The sequence below is a fragment of the Chenopodium quinoa genome, unplaced genomic scaffold (assembly GCF_001683475.1).
Source record: "Chenopodium quinoa cultivar QQ74 unplaced genomic scaffold, ASM168347v1, whole genome shotgun sequence".
Lineage (NCBI taxonomy): Eukaryota > Viridiplantae > Streptophyta > Magnoliopsida > Caryophyllales > Amaranthaceae > Chenopodium > Chenopodium quinoa.
Window position 1 is genome coordinate 1,515,012 of NW_018745324.1, and position 16,281 is coordinate 1,531,292.

General features: G+C 38.7%; 2 protein-coding genes across 2 annotated transcripts; both read left to right on the forward strand.

Moving 5' to 3' along the window:
- Positions 1-8,677: 8,677 nt before the first annotated feature.
- On the forward strand, positions 8,678-11,346 carry LOC110712711. Its single transcript, XM_021891167.1, has 3 exons — positions 8,678-9,201; positions 9,357-10,308; positions 10,486-11,346. The coding sequence occupies exons 1-3, from the start codon at positions 8,678-8,680 to the stop codon at positions 11,344-11,346; spliced, it is 2,337 nt and encodes a 778-aa protein (XP_021746859.1).
- Positions 11,347-13,780: 2,434 nt separating this feature from the next.
- Positions 13,781-14,110, forward strand: LOC110712713. Its single transcript, XM_021891168.1, has one exon. It carries the CDS (start codon positions 13,781-13,783, stop codon positions 14,108-14,110), a length of 330 nt encoding a protein of 109 aa, XP_021746860.1.
- The last annotated feature ends 2,171 nt before the right edge of the window (positions 14,111-16,281 follow it).

Sequence of the window (16,281 nt, forward strand, 5' to 3'; positions counted from 1 at the left end):
CGTCAAAGTTTTTGAAGAGTTCTTGAAAACATTTGACAGTCACCTGAACTGGCTAGCAGCAGACTCTAGTGAGACTTGAGATAATTACTGACATTCATATTGTAGGGCATCACTAGCACATTTTTTCTCTGAATATCATTAGATTTGTGTTACACTTGGATTTTAAGAAGTGCCTACTAATGCCCCGCTGCTACCTTGTTGTACTACTGCTACCCGCTTCTACATAATGCTGCGCTACACGTTGTTTCCACTGTCAATATATTTTTTTTTAACAAAGACTGCCAGCCTTTTGTAATTTATTTGTACGGTATAAATAACATCAATTCTACTCGTATGAAAATAGTAACTTTTACATGTATGTTATATTTTCTACATTGATTTAGCTATAAAAATGATGTTGTGCAATGTGAAATCCACCAAACACATATGCACCGACCTTGTTGAATTTGTGTGCCTTCAAGGCCAAAATTACCGGTGCTAAATTATTTTTTCTAATATCAACTATTGTTGTCATACACACCTTTATGTTAACGTTTTCAAATTGTTGAATAGATAATAATTTGTTCTTATTGACAATAATCTTTTTATTATTATTTTTAAGCCAATGTTCTAAATAATAACCTATCTTATGTAAGGCAATGAAAACACATGAACAATCGTTGTCTTAGATACCTTGAAAAAGCATTTTTAATATTATTACATAAGCAACCATTTTAATGTTGTTACCTTTTTGGGCAACATTTTAAATAATTGTTGTCTTATGTAAAATAAATGGCTACATTTTACATATTGTTCTCTTACAAAATCTAAATCAACACTTTTCAAACCGTTGCATTGTCATATAGTACAAATTGTTCAAGATCAAGGTAACAAACAAGTAATGTTGCCTTTTACTACAAAAGGCAACATTTGTCATTTTGTTGCAATTTTGTCTGTTACCTATTCTCATTTTTTGTAGTGTAGGGAACTAGGTTTATGACAATCCAATCTCGGAAAACTTGCCAAAGATCAATGAATGTATGACAATCCAAACTAGGAAAGACTTGCCAAACAAAGAAGGAGCACGACAATCCACGCTTGGAAACTTTACCAGAGATGACAATCCAATCTTGGAAAAATTGTCGTTGAAGAAGATGCGCGACAATCCACATTTGGAAATATTGTCAGCTGGGGATGACAATCCAATTTTGGAAAAATTGTCGTATAAGTGCTTGCTTTTGAACCGATACGTTGGTGTTCGTAATGAGCCAATGCTTTAGGCGCTTAAGCTAAGTAAGACGATTTTTTGTCAGGTCAATCACTTACTACGATTGTAATCGAGCCGGCTACTAATCATGTCAATTTGCTTATAAGGGCTAACTGGCGTACCAAGGAACCCGAAATTGCTGTATGAAGTCGAAATAACCGTTATGAGAGGCTTCGAGCTCTGTCGCTATTAAAATATTGCTGGTGCCAAGATTTGGCTCTGTCACCAGACGCTGAGATTTAGCGCCAGGTTTGTATTGGACAAGTGAAGATAGTGATCCGTGTGTGTTGTGGGAGGAAGAGATTGACCGTAGATTATTTTTAATCTATGGTTGGGACTAGGGAGTAGATGAATATACAACACACAAAACATCACCTACTCCCAACCATAGATTAAAAACAATCAACGGTCTAATTCTTCCTCCCACAACACACGGATCATCATCTTCACTTGTCCAATACAAAAAAAAAAAAGCAATCATAATCTAAAGGCTGACATTTAAAGAATAAAAAAAAAATCAACGGCTAGATTAAATCATATAACTTACATATATATACCCTCTTATAACTTTTGAAACCCTAATTATCCACTTTACCACTTTCACTCCCTATACCTCATTATATCTCCTCACGGCGCCGATCTCCTTGCTCCCTCATTCTCTCTCTTATCTCATTCTCAGACCCCCTCTCATTCTCATTTCTCTGTTAACCTCTCATCATCAATTCTTTTTTTTTTTGAAGACTCATTATCAATTCGTTTGTTGCAACTGTTTGAAGTATTATTGTTGCCCAGAATCGCCTCCATTGCTGCGTGCCCGGAATTCGAACGTTGCTGCCCAAAAACATAGTTTTCTCTCCCCCTTCTCTAATTGATGTCTACATGAAGAAGCTGAAGCAATAACTCGACGAATTATCTCTTTGATGTGTTCAACCTCAAGTCCGCCTACTGGCTAGTATTTTACTTTTGATTATGGTTTAGTTTCTTCAGTTAATCAGTTAACTATGGAACGATTAACTCGTGATTTTACATATTAAAAAAGAACAAAATTTTGCTCAACTGTAATGAGAAGTCAGAGTTGAGTTTGTTGAGCTTAATTGTAACTGTGATGAGAATCATAAATTTTGATGTGAATTACTCAATTACAGAAATGACTGTACTTCATATTATTATTATATGCTTCAAAGGTATTATATTTTAGCAAATCAGTGAGCATATGCCTAAATTATACGAAGTAGCTTTTAATTCATGTATATTCCTTGTTTTGATTATACAATACTCATTTTTTTTCGAGGAAATAATACAATACTCATGGATTAACTAACAAATGCTATTTCTAAGGGAAGTCAAATAATATTCTAAGTTTGTAACACTTAATCCATAGTGGAAAATAATAATAATTTACTCTTTAGTTAACATGTGTGCAAAATAAAATTTCATATAAAATATCATTCAACTTGATTTTAATCTTCTATTTATAGTATTATAGTAAGCGGTTGTAAATGGTTCAGTTTATAATCGATTCAGTTGATAATCAATTCGGGTTATAAACGGTTCGGTGTAAACGGTTTTTATCCCAATTCAAACGGTTTCGGGTTGGAAGCGGTTTCGGGTTAGAAACGGTTCGGTGTAAACGGTTTTTTTATCCCAATTCAAACGGTTTCAGGTTGGAAGCGGTTTCGGGTTAGAAACGGTTCGGTTCTTTTTCAGTCCAATTTTTTTTCAATTCGGTTTAGAATTGGTTCGGTTTGTTAACGGGTTCGGTTCTTATACGGTTTAACGTTATTGGGGTCTATTCGGTTTCGGGTTTACTAAAATACGGTTCGGGTTGTTTTTCGGTTTCAAAAAATCGGTTTTTAATCGGTTCAGTTTTCATTTGGGTCGGTTGGTTTCGGGCAGTTAAACGATTTCGGTTTGAAATTTGACAACACTACTCAATGTGATAACACGACATGACTCAATGTGTACATGACTCGTGTGTGCATCGTAATGTGATCGTGCGACTTGAAAATGCAAAAAAGCAAAATTTTTTTGTCATTTTTGTGGAGGGTACCGACTTTCTCCCGAAAAAGAAAGACACAAAAAAAGAAAGAAGCGAAGTTTTTGAAGGTGCATGTTGAATGAGCTTAGTCAAATATATGCGTTTGATGCCATCTTTCAAGGTGCAAAGGTTAATTCATCTAAGATATCCTAGTTGACTCAATGATGAAAGCATTTGGGTAACTTAGGCACGGAGGCTAAGCACTTCATACTTTGTGATGCAATGATGATTATGATTGATGAGTGATGTTGATATGACTAGGCATGCTTCAACGTTGTGTTAAGATTTCATGACAAAGGGTTCATAAGGGGAGTATATTTGGTCATGTATTTATGATGTGTGTAAAAGTGATTCTAAAGTTAGGCTGCAAGAGCTAAGTGTGTGGAAAATATATAATTTCTTAGAAGAGTCAAATGATGGTGACTCTTAGGCTGGGTAAGCTAATAATGTAGGGATCAAGCCCCCAAGTCTAGCTCTAAGTGAATAGGGATGAGCACAGGGGATCCCTTGATATGATCATGATGTGAGTGTGTGAATGTGAATATGAATGCATGTCTATTACAGCCGCACCTCGATGTAAGGTTGCCTACGTATCCGTTAGGAATCAGGCCGAACGTAGCTCTAGCCGAACCTCGCACAAGTGTGTGTATACCTCAAAAAGGTATTTAAGGGTTGTAACATGGTTAGGCTAAAGGTTGAAGAAGAAAGGGATAAAAGCTCAAGCCCCTATAGAAGCCCCCAAGGTGTGCAACCTTGCTTTTGAAATCTTTATATTTTTATGCTTGAGGCTTCTCACTTTTGATCTCTTTTCTTTTTTAATTTTTAAAAGTGTGGGCAATCCCGATCATGCGGTCTATCACTCACTTGGCATTCATGTTTCTCAGGCACGATACCGAGCACTCGATAAGAGACGCAATCTAAGACGTGTTCATATCAAAGACATGTTCATGTCAAAGACATTGGAACACTTGCCCTTTTGTACACTTTTATTTATTTTTTGCTATTTTAATCTTTTGAAGTCACTCAAGCTTTTTATGAAATTGAAAATTGCATAAGTTGCACACCATTCCATTCCAAGATTAGGTAGATATGGGTTGAAAAAAGAAAGGTCTATCGTTAGACGAGGCTCAAAGTGGTTTATTAAGAAAGGATTGCATATTTAAAGGGTGAAAGGTGATATGATGTGGCTACAAGGAGCACCTCAAATCATTGGTGTACCTTGTGCTTAGTTTGACATGGATTTTATTTATTTATTTATTTGTTGCAATGCAATGATCATATGTAAGAAAATAAATGCTCATTTTATTTAAAAAGTGAAGGGTAAAAATCAAACTCTAAGAAATAAATTAAAGGAGGATGAAGGGTGCCTATGCTAGACTTATTGGGGAAAGGGTTTGAAAAAAAGAAGAAGAAAGCATGAAATCTTGGTGAGAAGCTTGCCTTGTGCATTTGTTTCATCATTACCCTTATTTTTTTTGTTTGTCAATCACATGACTCAAACTCGATTCAACATGCATGGATGGAAGAAGGTAGGAAGAATGAAGGTTGTGATATGGAGAAAGCATGTAGAGAATGGAAAGATGATGTAGATGGAGGGATATGAAAAAAATTAGGAATAAAATGTACCTCCAACTCAAATGACGGAAAAAACGACTCATGCATGAAGCTAAGACATGGTCATGGTGACATATACTCAAAGTGTGTGCTAATACTAGTGAGTGTATGTGACATGTTAAGACTCGTGCCATGACCATGTGGCTAGACTATGTGACTAGACAAGCAAAGACTAAGTTAAGACTTCATGTATATGCATTAAACTGGACAGGTTGTGGTATTTTAGTCATAACTTTTTATCTGTGACTCTGATTGGGACGAAACCAACACCAAATTAAAGATAAAGCTCGGGGCTACAGATCCATAGGCTCTACGACTCGTAGTTATTCCTAGAACTCCGACTAAGATCAAAACAAGTTGACACTTGTGCAATATATGGGAATAAAAATCCGGGTTGACTTAAAGGACATATGACTCGATTTTAGGTATATTTTTTTTAGCTCAAATTAATTAATTAAACAAAGTCCTTTAGTCATTAATTAGTTTATTTAGGCTTAATCACAAGTCAAACAAACGGTTGGACAAAACACATAGAGTATGCACAAGTAAAGAATGCACAAGTAGTCATAATATGATGCAATGAGTTTGCAACCTAACCATGGCTCTAGGTCTCTAAAGTTCGGGATATGGGTTAGTCAAATAGGGTCCATGGTTAATTGTCCGGATGCACCGCGTAGAAGCCTTACCTTTTGAAGGGTTGGCGCGAGTGGATGGGACACCGCGAGTTAAAAACTCGCTTCCATGGTTTGGTGAATTCAACATTCTCGGATGTACCCTTTTTTGCACAAAGCTTTCAATCAGGTAGATGGATCATGGATTCCCAGAGGGTTATGTCCATATGTAGAAAACATATGGGTTTCAGAAAAGTGAGAAAAACTCAATCAGGAAGTAGGATCAAGCAAACAGTGCTAAAAACTGGTTAAAATTAGAACGCATATTTCTGGCTCGGTATTGAAAGAACTTGGCGCAAGAAAACGGAGGCCGGTTCCGCAATTTGGCTCTAGCGCCTGGCGCCAGAGTCAAATCCTCGGCGCTAGACTCTATTTTCTGACGCTAGTTCCTACATGCCTCAGCAGCTTTCTATGCTGGATAAAATTTTCCAGTTTCGCACAGCATTATTTCGATCTTAGTTGTGAAAGATATTCCTCAAATTTCCTACGTGTAAAAAATCCTATGTTTTAAACTCATTACGGATGGTCTTTCCAATGAGATCTTTTTTATGCATATGACAATAATGTTAATCAAAATTACGCACATGAAATACTTAGAACTTTTCAAGTCTCATCCACTCATTCTAAATAATTGCCAAAATAAATTTTAGGAATTGAAATAGAAATCCTTCCCAGCGGAGTCGCCAAAAAATGTAGGGAATATTTCAAGCATTACCCCAAACTTGAACCCCACTATGATCATACACTAAAGTACGGTGGCGTCCAAAAGGAAGGAAGCTAGAGCAAAAGAGTCGCCAACAAGTTTTAGGAACTTGTAAACCATTCACAAGGTGAAGGTTACACCCCTTAACGATCCAGGAGATCGTCAACTCCAATAGGTCTGAACCATGACTGGTAGTTAGGGGATGAAGGTACAAATCCAACCTAAAAGAGATTGAACCTGCCCTAATAATAGGCCTCTACTTTATTCTGATCGTATTCATGTGCGCTTTCTGACTAACATGCAATCAATAGGATTAACCCTAAAGCTGTTTATCTATGTTGGTCGAATTTAATGCACAAATAAATCTATTATTGGCGATCACTTAAATTATAAACATATTAACCCTGAACAAGATTATTAATTATCTTATTAAGTGTGATTAAAAGTACCAATTCCCTTTAAACATGCATAAAAAGGTGTGATCAAGCAATAACAATAAATATATAATCAATCAACATAATAATAATCATCACAATAATCATCATAAAATAATCATGTTTACTTGGTATATTGGCATTTTGGTTCACTTTTACTCTATTTTTGTTCAACTTTTGTGTATCCCTTGCTTCACGGGTTGTTAGTGTTTTTGTTGGGTTTTTAGGTTCAAAGACGACCATTTGAGGCATTTGGATGATAAACCGAGGTTAGAAGATGAAACAATGGAGCAAAACCGAAGACAAGTGAAGATAAAGGCCTTAGAGAGTCTGCACGGACGTGCAAAGTATGGCACGTCCGTGCAGAAGTGTTCCAGCACGACCAGAAACTACTGCCTACTACTTTTAAGGCCTGCACGTCCGTGCAGAGCTCAGCACGTCCGTGCAGGATATTCAACACGTCCGTGCAGGATATTCAGCACGTCCGTGCCTGATCCTGCACGTCCGTGCAGTTTGCTCAGCCCAAATCAGTTTCAAAACTGATTCTACTGAACAAGGCCTGCACGTCCGTGCCATATTTGGCACGTCCGTGCAGGATGCTCTGGCCAAAACAGTACCTTCTGCCTCCCAGGTGCACGCCCGTGCCAACCTCAGCACGTCCGTGCCGGTATAGCTGCACGTCCGTGCCAACCTCAGCACGTCCGTGCTGACCTGTAGCCGTGCCCAACTCTTGTTTTCTCCGTCCTTTTTATTTGGGGGTCTTTATAAATAACCCCTTGAGCTCATTTGTACGGCAGGCAAGTTTTTAGTGCTTCCTCTTAGTTTGCAATTGTAGAAACACAAATATTCTCAAATCATTAGTTAGATTATAATTATTAGCTTGGAAATTTCATTCTCAATCATTGTAGAAGACAAGTTCCACCATTGATATTCAAGATGAAGCTTCCAGTAACATTTTCTCACTCTTCTCTTCCATTTTAATTGCTTTGATTGTTAATTATCTTGCTTAATTCTTGTATGCTTAGATTGTTATTTAGCTTAATCTTTAGTTAATTCTTGTTCATGAGTTACTTGAAATCCTTAATTGCTTTAATCTCCATGGATTGTGAGTAGTCTAATTTTCTAGGGTTTGGGTAAAACCCTCAATGTAGTCACTAATTACTTGTTGCATGTGTTAATTTGGTAATTGTTGGGTGTTAATTAGTTAAGCTTAAGTGGTTTAATTGCTTAGTTCTTGTATATGGCCATTTCTATAACAATTATCTAAGCTTTCTCAATGAAGGATCGAGAGATGAACTTGAGTTAGCTCCCTTGTGCTTAATTGACTTGAAATGCCATGAGAATAGGAATTTCCAGTCAAGGGAATGTTTTTGTCATCGTGATTATGCTTTAGTACTTGTTTTATGCTTTGTAACCATGAGAGTAGGTTGTATTAATAATTCGAGTAATCCCTCTAGCTTGAGAGAGAGTAGTTGGGTGCTTTAGATGACTTCCCCTATATTTTCCCCTCAAATTACCATTGTTTGCTACTTGCTAATTGTGATTTGTGACGAAATTGAGTGGTATATCCCAAGCCCTAGAAGTCTCTAAATATTGTTAATCTCCCCTAGCTTTAGTTGACTTGAACTAGCACTTGTTACATAAAACCAAACCAATTTTGACTTCATTTAGCTTATTTATGCGGTAGTATTTCGGTGGTTGATTCAACGCCTCTCTTGGGTTCGACCCTTTCTTACCCTTGATATTAGCTAGTGAGACCAAGATAGGACTTTATCTTTGGTAGGCTCGACGACGGCCTATCAAATTTTGGCGCCGTTGCCGGGGAGGCAAAGTCACATTGAATGTATTATTGTTGAATGAGTCTAAATGTGTATATTTGTATTATAATTTTTCTTATTTATTTTTGTATATTTGTGTTTTCAACTTGTGATAGTCATTGCTAACGTTTTTATTAGCTTTGTTTGACCTTGCATGACACTGAAGAGTAAGCAATCACCGCTTATTCTCGTCGATCCAGAGTTAGATAGGACTCTGAGAAACGTGAGGAGGCTTTTGCAAGGCACACCCGAGTTCTCTATTGTATATTCGGATTCCGATCCGGAGGAAATCTTTGCAACCAACGAAGAAGATAACATGGGTGATAACAATCCTCCTCCACCATTGTTACGAGATTATGACCACCCCAATGCCTTCACACTTCGGAGTGGCATACGTTTCCCTACTACGAATGCAAATAATTTTGAGCTTTCACCTCAACTCATCCGGATGATACAAAGTGATCAATTTGGTGGGAGTTCTCATGAGTGTCCTTTTGCTCATTTGGACAACTTTCTCGAATTGTGCACAACCATCAAGCAAAACAACATTACAGAAGAGTTCATCCATATGCACATGTTTCAATTCTCCCTCCGTGACAAAGCAAAGCATTGGTTGAGAACGGTAGAAGAGGGATCATTGACTACATGGGATGAAGTCACTAGAGCTTTCCTTGGAAAGTATTGTCCACCCGAAAAGACCGCGAACTAAGAAGGAAAATCACCAATTTCAACCAAGAGATTGATGAAACCTTAAGTGAAGCTTGGGAGCGTTTCAAGGACTACACTAGAAAATGCCCACACCATGGTTTCACATCATGGATCATTGTTCAAAGCTTTTATGATGGTCTTACTCCTACTTCAAGGGCCAACCTTGATAACGGTGCCGGTGGTAGCCTTAAAAAGCTATCGGTGGATGATGCATACAAGATGATTGAAGAAGTGGCAAAGCACTATGCATACGGAGGTGATAGACGGAAACCTCAAGCAAAGAAGGGCGGAATCCACGACCTTAGTGCAATAGACCTTATTGCATCAAAGTTTGACATGCTAGCTCACAAGCTAGATCAAGCCACGCTTACATCTCCAAGCTCTTCTTCACAACAAGTCATGTCTTGTGAAACTTGTGGAGGAAATGATCACTTGTCCTCCTATTGCAACTCAACTAACCAAGAGCAAGCTGCGGCTATTGGGAAAAGAAACGATCAATACTCTCAACCCTACAATAAAGGTTGGAAACCCCAACAAAACACGGGTTGGAAACAACAAAATCAAGGCCCCCCTCAAAACCAATACAACCAATATCATCCACAAAACCAACAAGCTCCTTACCGTCACCCTAACCAAAGGGACCAAAACCAACAAAGGCAACAATATAACCAACCCGCTCCTCCACCTCCTCAAAAATCTAGCCTTGAAGCCGCATTTGAGACCTTCATTACACAACAAGGAAGAAGCAATGCGGATATGCAAGAGAACATCCAACAACTTCAAGCACACAACAAGATAATTGAGAATCAATTGGCTCAAATTGCGCAACAAGTTGGAAGTTCATCCTCCAATCCTAGTGGTCACTTCCCAAGATCAACGGTTGTAAACCCAAAGGAGCAAGCTAAGGCCATTACTTTGAGATCGGGGAGAGGTTATGTAGGGCCGGTTATGAGTGAAGAGGAGCCACAAAAGAGAGATGAGGGAGTTGTGGTGAGAAATGAGGGTGAGTTTGAAAATGAGATAGTTGATGTTGAGAGAAAGGAGCCACAAAGTAAGAATGAAGGAGATGAGGAAAAGGTATAAAAGCCCCCCATGAAAGTATACAAGCCTCCCATTCCATTCCCTCATAGGATTGTTGAAAAGAAATTGAATGAAAAGTTTTTAAACTTTCTTGAAGTCATGAGAGGACTTCAAGTGAATATCCCCTTTCTTCATGCTATGTTACAAATGCCTACATATGCAAAATTTTTGAAGGATCTTTTATCCAACAAGAGTAGGCTTGAAGAGAGTGCAACCATCTCCCTTCCTAAGGAGGTGAGTGCAATCATTCAAAACAAGCTTCCTCAAAAGCTTGGTGACCCCGGTAGCTATGCAATAACGGTGAAGATTGGAGACTTGGAGGCTATGGATACTTTATGTGATCTTGGGTCAAGTGTGAGTTTGATGCCCTATTCTATTGCTAAGAGTTTGAAAGTGGGAGACTTGAAGCCAACAAGAATGTCCTTACAATTGGCCAACCACACGGTTAGGCTACCTTTGGGAATTCTTGAAGATGTGCTAGTTCAAGTTGGAAGAGTATTTGTGCCATGTGATTTTGTGGTAATGGAAATGGAAGAAGATACTACGGTGCCCCTAATCTTGGGAAGACCATTTTTGAACACCGCGGGTGTTGTGATTGATATGAAGCAAGGAAGATTGACCTTGAATGTGGGAGATGAGAAAATATCATTTTCATTCCCACAAACATTGAAAAATCCATTGTATGATGAAGTTCATAGAGTTGATACATTGGAAAGGGACTTAGAGAAGTTCCAAGAGAATTTGTTTGAAGGAGATCCTTTACAAGCTATCCTAATGGGAGGCTTAGTTGAGGAAGGTGAAGAAACAAGGGGGTATGATCTTTTGCTCAACCAACCTTTAGTCCACAACGAAAAGAAAGTGGAAGTGCTTAATGTGGAGGTAAAAGAGGAGAGGACTACGCCTCCTCACAAGGTTGAACTTAAACCCCTTCCTCCTTTACTTAAATATGTTTTTCTTGATGATAGTGAGAGTTATCCCGTTATTGTCAATGCTAAACTTGATAATACCTCTCTTGTGAAACTCCTAGTTGTTTAAGGGAGTATAGAGGTGTCATTGGGTAAAAAAATGATGACATTAAGGGGATAAGTCCTACTATATGCATGCATAAGATTTTACTTGATGATGATCATGCTTCCTCGATTGAGAACCAAAGAAGGCTCAATCCAAACATGAAGGAAGTTGTGAAAAAAGAAGTTTTAAAACTTCTTGAAGCGGACATAATCTACCCTATCTCCGTTAGTAAGTGGGTTAGACCGGTTCAAGTTGTGCCTAAAAAAGGAGGCATGACCATCATCAAGAATGATAAGGGTGAGACCATTTCTACGAGGTCGGTCACCGGGTGGAGGATGTGTATTGATTATCGAAAATTGAATAAGTCCACCCGGAAAGACCACTTCCCACTCCCCTTCATCGATCAAATATTGGAAAGACTAGCATCACATAGTCACTATTGTTTCTTGGATGGATACTCGGGATTCTTCCAAATCCCAATCCAACCCAAGCCCTTTTGGCACCTTTGCTTATCGAAGGATGCCATTTGGACTTTGTAATGCACCTTCCACATTTCAAAGGTGTATGATGTCTATTTTTTCCGACATGCTTGAATCATCAATTGAAGTATTCATGGATGAATTTTCTGTTTTTGGTTCATCTTTTGACATTTGCCTTTCGAATTTGATTAAAGTATTGAAAAGATGTCAAGAGGTGAACTTGGTTTTGAATTGGGAAAAATGTCATTTCATGGTAGAAGAAGGAATTGTTCTTGGTCATGTAATTTCTAGTAGGGGCATTGAAGTAGATCGTGCCAAAATTGAGGTCATTGAGCGCCTCCCACCCCCTACAAATGTGAAGGGGATAAGGAGCTTTCTTGGACACGCGGGTTTTTACCGCCGGTTCATAAAGGATTTTTCAAAAATCGCAAAGTCGCTCACTCAATTGTTAGTAAAGGATGCCCCTTTTATGTTTACTAATGATTGTTTTCTATTATTTGATAGGTTGAAGGAGGCATTGATTTCGGCTCCTATCATTCAACCCCCTAATTGGGAGCTTCCTTTTGAGCTTATGTGTGATTCTTCGGATTTTGCTATTGGGTCCGTTCTTGGACAAAGGAAGGATAAGAAGCTCCATGCTATCTACTACACTAGCAAAACTTTGGATGATGCACAAAGGAATTACATAACCACGGAAAAGGAGTTTCTAGCCACTGTTCATGCAATTGAAAAGTTTAGGTCATACTTGTTGGGATCTAAAGTCATAGTCTTCACCGACCATGCGGCCTTGAAGTACCTCTTGTCCAAGAAGGAACCAAAGCCAAGATTGATACGGTGGGTCTTGCTCTTACAAGACTATGACATTGAGATTAGGGACAAGAAGGGTGCCGAAAATGTGGTGGCCGATCATCTTTCACGGTTGCCTATCCTTGTAGGTGATCTTGATAACTTGCCAATCGACGATTCATTCCCGGATAATCAACTATTTTCTATTCTCCAAGCACCAGCACCATGGTTTGCGGACATTGCAAACTACTTTTCTTGCTCTATTCTTCCTCCCGACCTCTCTTATCAACAAAAAAGGAAGTTTCTTCATGATGTTCGCCAATACTTTTGGGACGACCCCTTGCTCTTCAAACAAGGTGTTGATGGCCTTTTTAGAAGGTGTGTCCCGAATAATGAAATTGAAGATGTTATCACAATGTGTCAATCCTCACCTTGTGGAGGACATATGAGTGCCAACAAGACCTTGGCGAAAATATTGCCATGCGGTTTCTTTTAGCCAACAATGTTCAAAGATGTGTGGGGTGTGGTGAAAGCTTGTGACCGGTGTCAAAGAACCGGTAATATTTCAAAAAGAAATGAAATTCCTTTGAACAACATCCTTGAACTTGAAATTTTTGATGTATGGGGCATCGATTTTATGGGGCCTTTCCCGAGCTCTTTTGGAACAAGTTCATTCTAGTGGCCGTCGATTACGTATCAAAGTGGGTGGAAGCAGTTGCATCTCATACTAATGATGCTAAGGTTATGGTTAAGCTCTTCAAAAGAGTAATTTTCCCAAGGTTTGGAGTGCCCCAGGCTGTGATTAGTGATGGAGGTTCACACTTTGCAAAGCGATCCTTTCAAGCTCTCCTTGAGAAATATGGCGTGAGGCACAAGGTGTCATTAGCTTACCACCCCCAAACAAGTGGTCAAGCTGAAATTTCAAACCGGGATGTAAAAATGATCCTTGAGAAAACGGTGGATAGGTCTAGAAAAGATTGGTCTACAAACTTGATGATTCTCTATGGGCCTATCGCACCGCGTTCAAAACTCCTATTGGCACCACACCATACAAGCTTGTTTATGGGAAGTCATGCCACTTGCCGGTAGAACTTGAGCATCGGGCTCATTGGGCTATCAAAACATTGAATTTCGACTTTCAAAGCGCCGGTGAGAAGAGGTTGCTTGACCTCCACGCCTTGGAAGAATTAAGAATGGATGCATATGAGAGTGCAAGGATTTACAAAGAAAAGACCAAGGCTTGGCATGACAAGCATATTAGCAAAAGGGAGTTTAAGGAAGGTGATAAGGTCCTACTTTTCAATTCCCGGTTGAAGTTGTTTCCGGGTAAGCTTAAGGCAAGATGGAGTGGACCTTTCACCGTTAAGAAGGTGTTTCCATATGGAGCGATAGAAATCTCAAATGACAATGGTGAACCGTTCAAAGTGAATGGCCAAAGGCTTAAGGCATACTTTGACGGTTTTGTGCATGAGGAAGCCAAGGTTGTTCACCTTGATGAGTTTGATGTTCCCTACTCTCATTGATCTCGCAATGTCGTCAAGCTAGTGACGTTAAAAGAGCGCTTCTGGGAGGCAACCCGAGTTTCTCAACTCTCTCTCTCACAAACTATTATTTAATTTCCATCACTCTTACTATTACTAACTTTTCTCTCAATGTCTTTTGTAGGTGTTGATGAAAATAAAAGTAAGAAAAGGTTTTTGTGGAAGTGAAGTAGTAGATAATAATAATAATAATAATAATAATAATAATAATAATAATGGTAATGATAATAATTTTATTATTATTATTATTATTATTATTATTATTATTATTATTATTATTATTATTATTATTATTATTATTATTATTATTATTATTATTATTATTATTATTATTATTATTATTATTATTATTATTATTATTATTATTATTATTATTATTATTATTATTATTATTATGCCTTACTATTACTATTATTCAAAAAAAAAGGAAAGGATCGTGCAGCAACAGGTCTGCACGGACGTGCAGAGCATCGCACGTCCGTGCAGAGGCAGTAGAAGCAATCAGAACTTTTGAAATAAATTTCTCCAGATTGGCACGGACGTGCCAAATTAAGCACGTCCGTGTAAGGTGGCTAAGAATGTCCGTGCTAAGTCCTGCACGTCCGTGCTAAACAAGTCAGTATGTTACCTAAATTTCTGTCTGAGGCTGCACGTCCGTGCCAAATTACACACGTCCGTGCAACTTAGCACGTCCGTGCAACTTAGCACGTCCGTGCCAAATAAGTCAGTACCCTACCCACGTTTCTGTCTGAGGCTGCACGTCCGTGCCGCCCTGAAAATGGCTGGCAGCAGCACGGTTATAACATAAAAAAAAAATTCACTCCTTCACACTCTCTATCTCACGATTCTCACTCCTCCTCTCTCTAAAACTCTTACTTCCTCCTTCAAAACCCACTAAATTCTCCATTCTCACCCAAATCCTCACCCAAATTCAACAATTTTCTCCAAAGTCTTCACTCCATTTCAACATTTTCACAATCTACTACTCCTTTCTCACCTTCAAACCCAAAAATCACCCAAAATACTCAAACCCTAACCTTGAAAAATCAATTTGGGGTTTTCTTTGGAGTTGAAGTTCAAGACAATTGGTTGAAGGAGTAAGTTCAAGCAAGCAAGAGAAAGGTTAGAAAGGTTCATTTGCGGGTTTTACACCCACGATAAGCTCGGTATAATCTTTCCTCCCTTTTACTAATTTCATGTTTAATTCCTTGAATTTTTGCATGAAATTGCTTGAGAAAGTTTGTTTGAATTGGTTGTGAGTGATTGATAGTTGATAATTGAAAAGCATTATTGAGTTTGAATGAATTTTGGTGTGTTTTGAGAATTGGATTTTTTTTTTGAAGTGAGGTTGAAAAATTGATTTTCATGAAGGAAGAACATGCTTGTTTAGGTGGATTGCTGTGTTGGTTTGTTTGATAATATTGCATGAAATCGATGTAGAATTGTTGTAGATGCATTATTGAAGTGGTCTTTGTTGCTTGGTGATTTGCTTGTTTTAGGTGGGAGACTTAGAACTTGACTTGATTGTGTTGTGTTCATTGGCCTTGTTTGAGCTTTGGTTGGTCGACTTGTGGACTTAGTCTCTTTGTGTGGTTGCGAGGTGATTATTTTGTCTTGGTTTGTTTGATTGCATTGCATTGAGACAGACCATGTCTAGAAGAAATCGACCTAGAAACACGGATGCTAGGTACCGCAACCCCTCTCCTCCTCCTCCCGTTGATCCACCACATATGGACACTATGGGAATCGTGTTCAATGACCCAACATTTTTGAACAACTATGTAAGAATAAGTAGGAGGAGAGTTCAACCTACAAAGTTCTATGACGAGGGTGTTGCCGAGGCTTTAGGGGTAGGGGACGATGTTAGGATGCTTTTCGAGGGTTGTGGCTTAGGAAATTGGCTAGTTTAAGCGCCCCGACCTTCAAAAGGTTGACACTTGAATTCCTCTCCACCCTTCAAGTGCAACGAGACAACAATAGATCCCAACTCCGCCTTACCTTCCAACTCATGGACACCCTACACAACTTGAACATAAAGAGGGTGAACCAAGCTTTTGGGTGGCCAATTAACGGCACCATAGGGCCAAAGGATAGCCCCCCCCGTAACTATTGTGCGGGTGAGTTTTGGAGGAAGATCACCGACCTTTTCGACT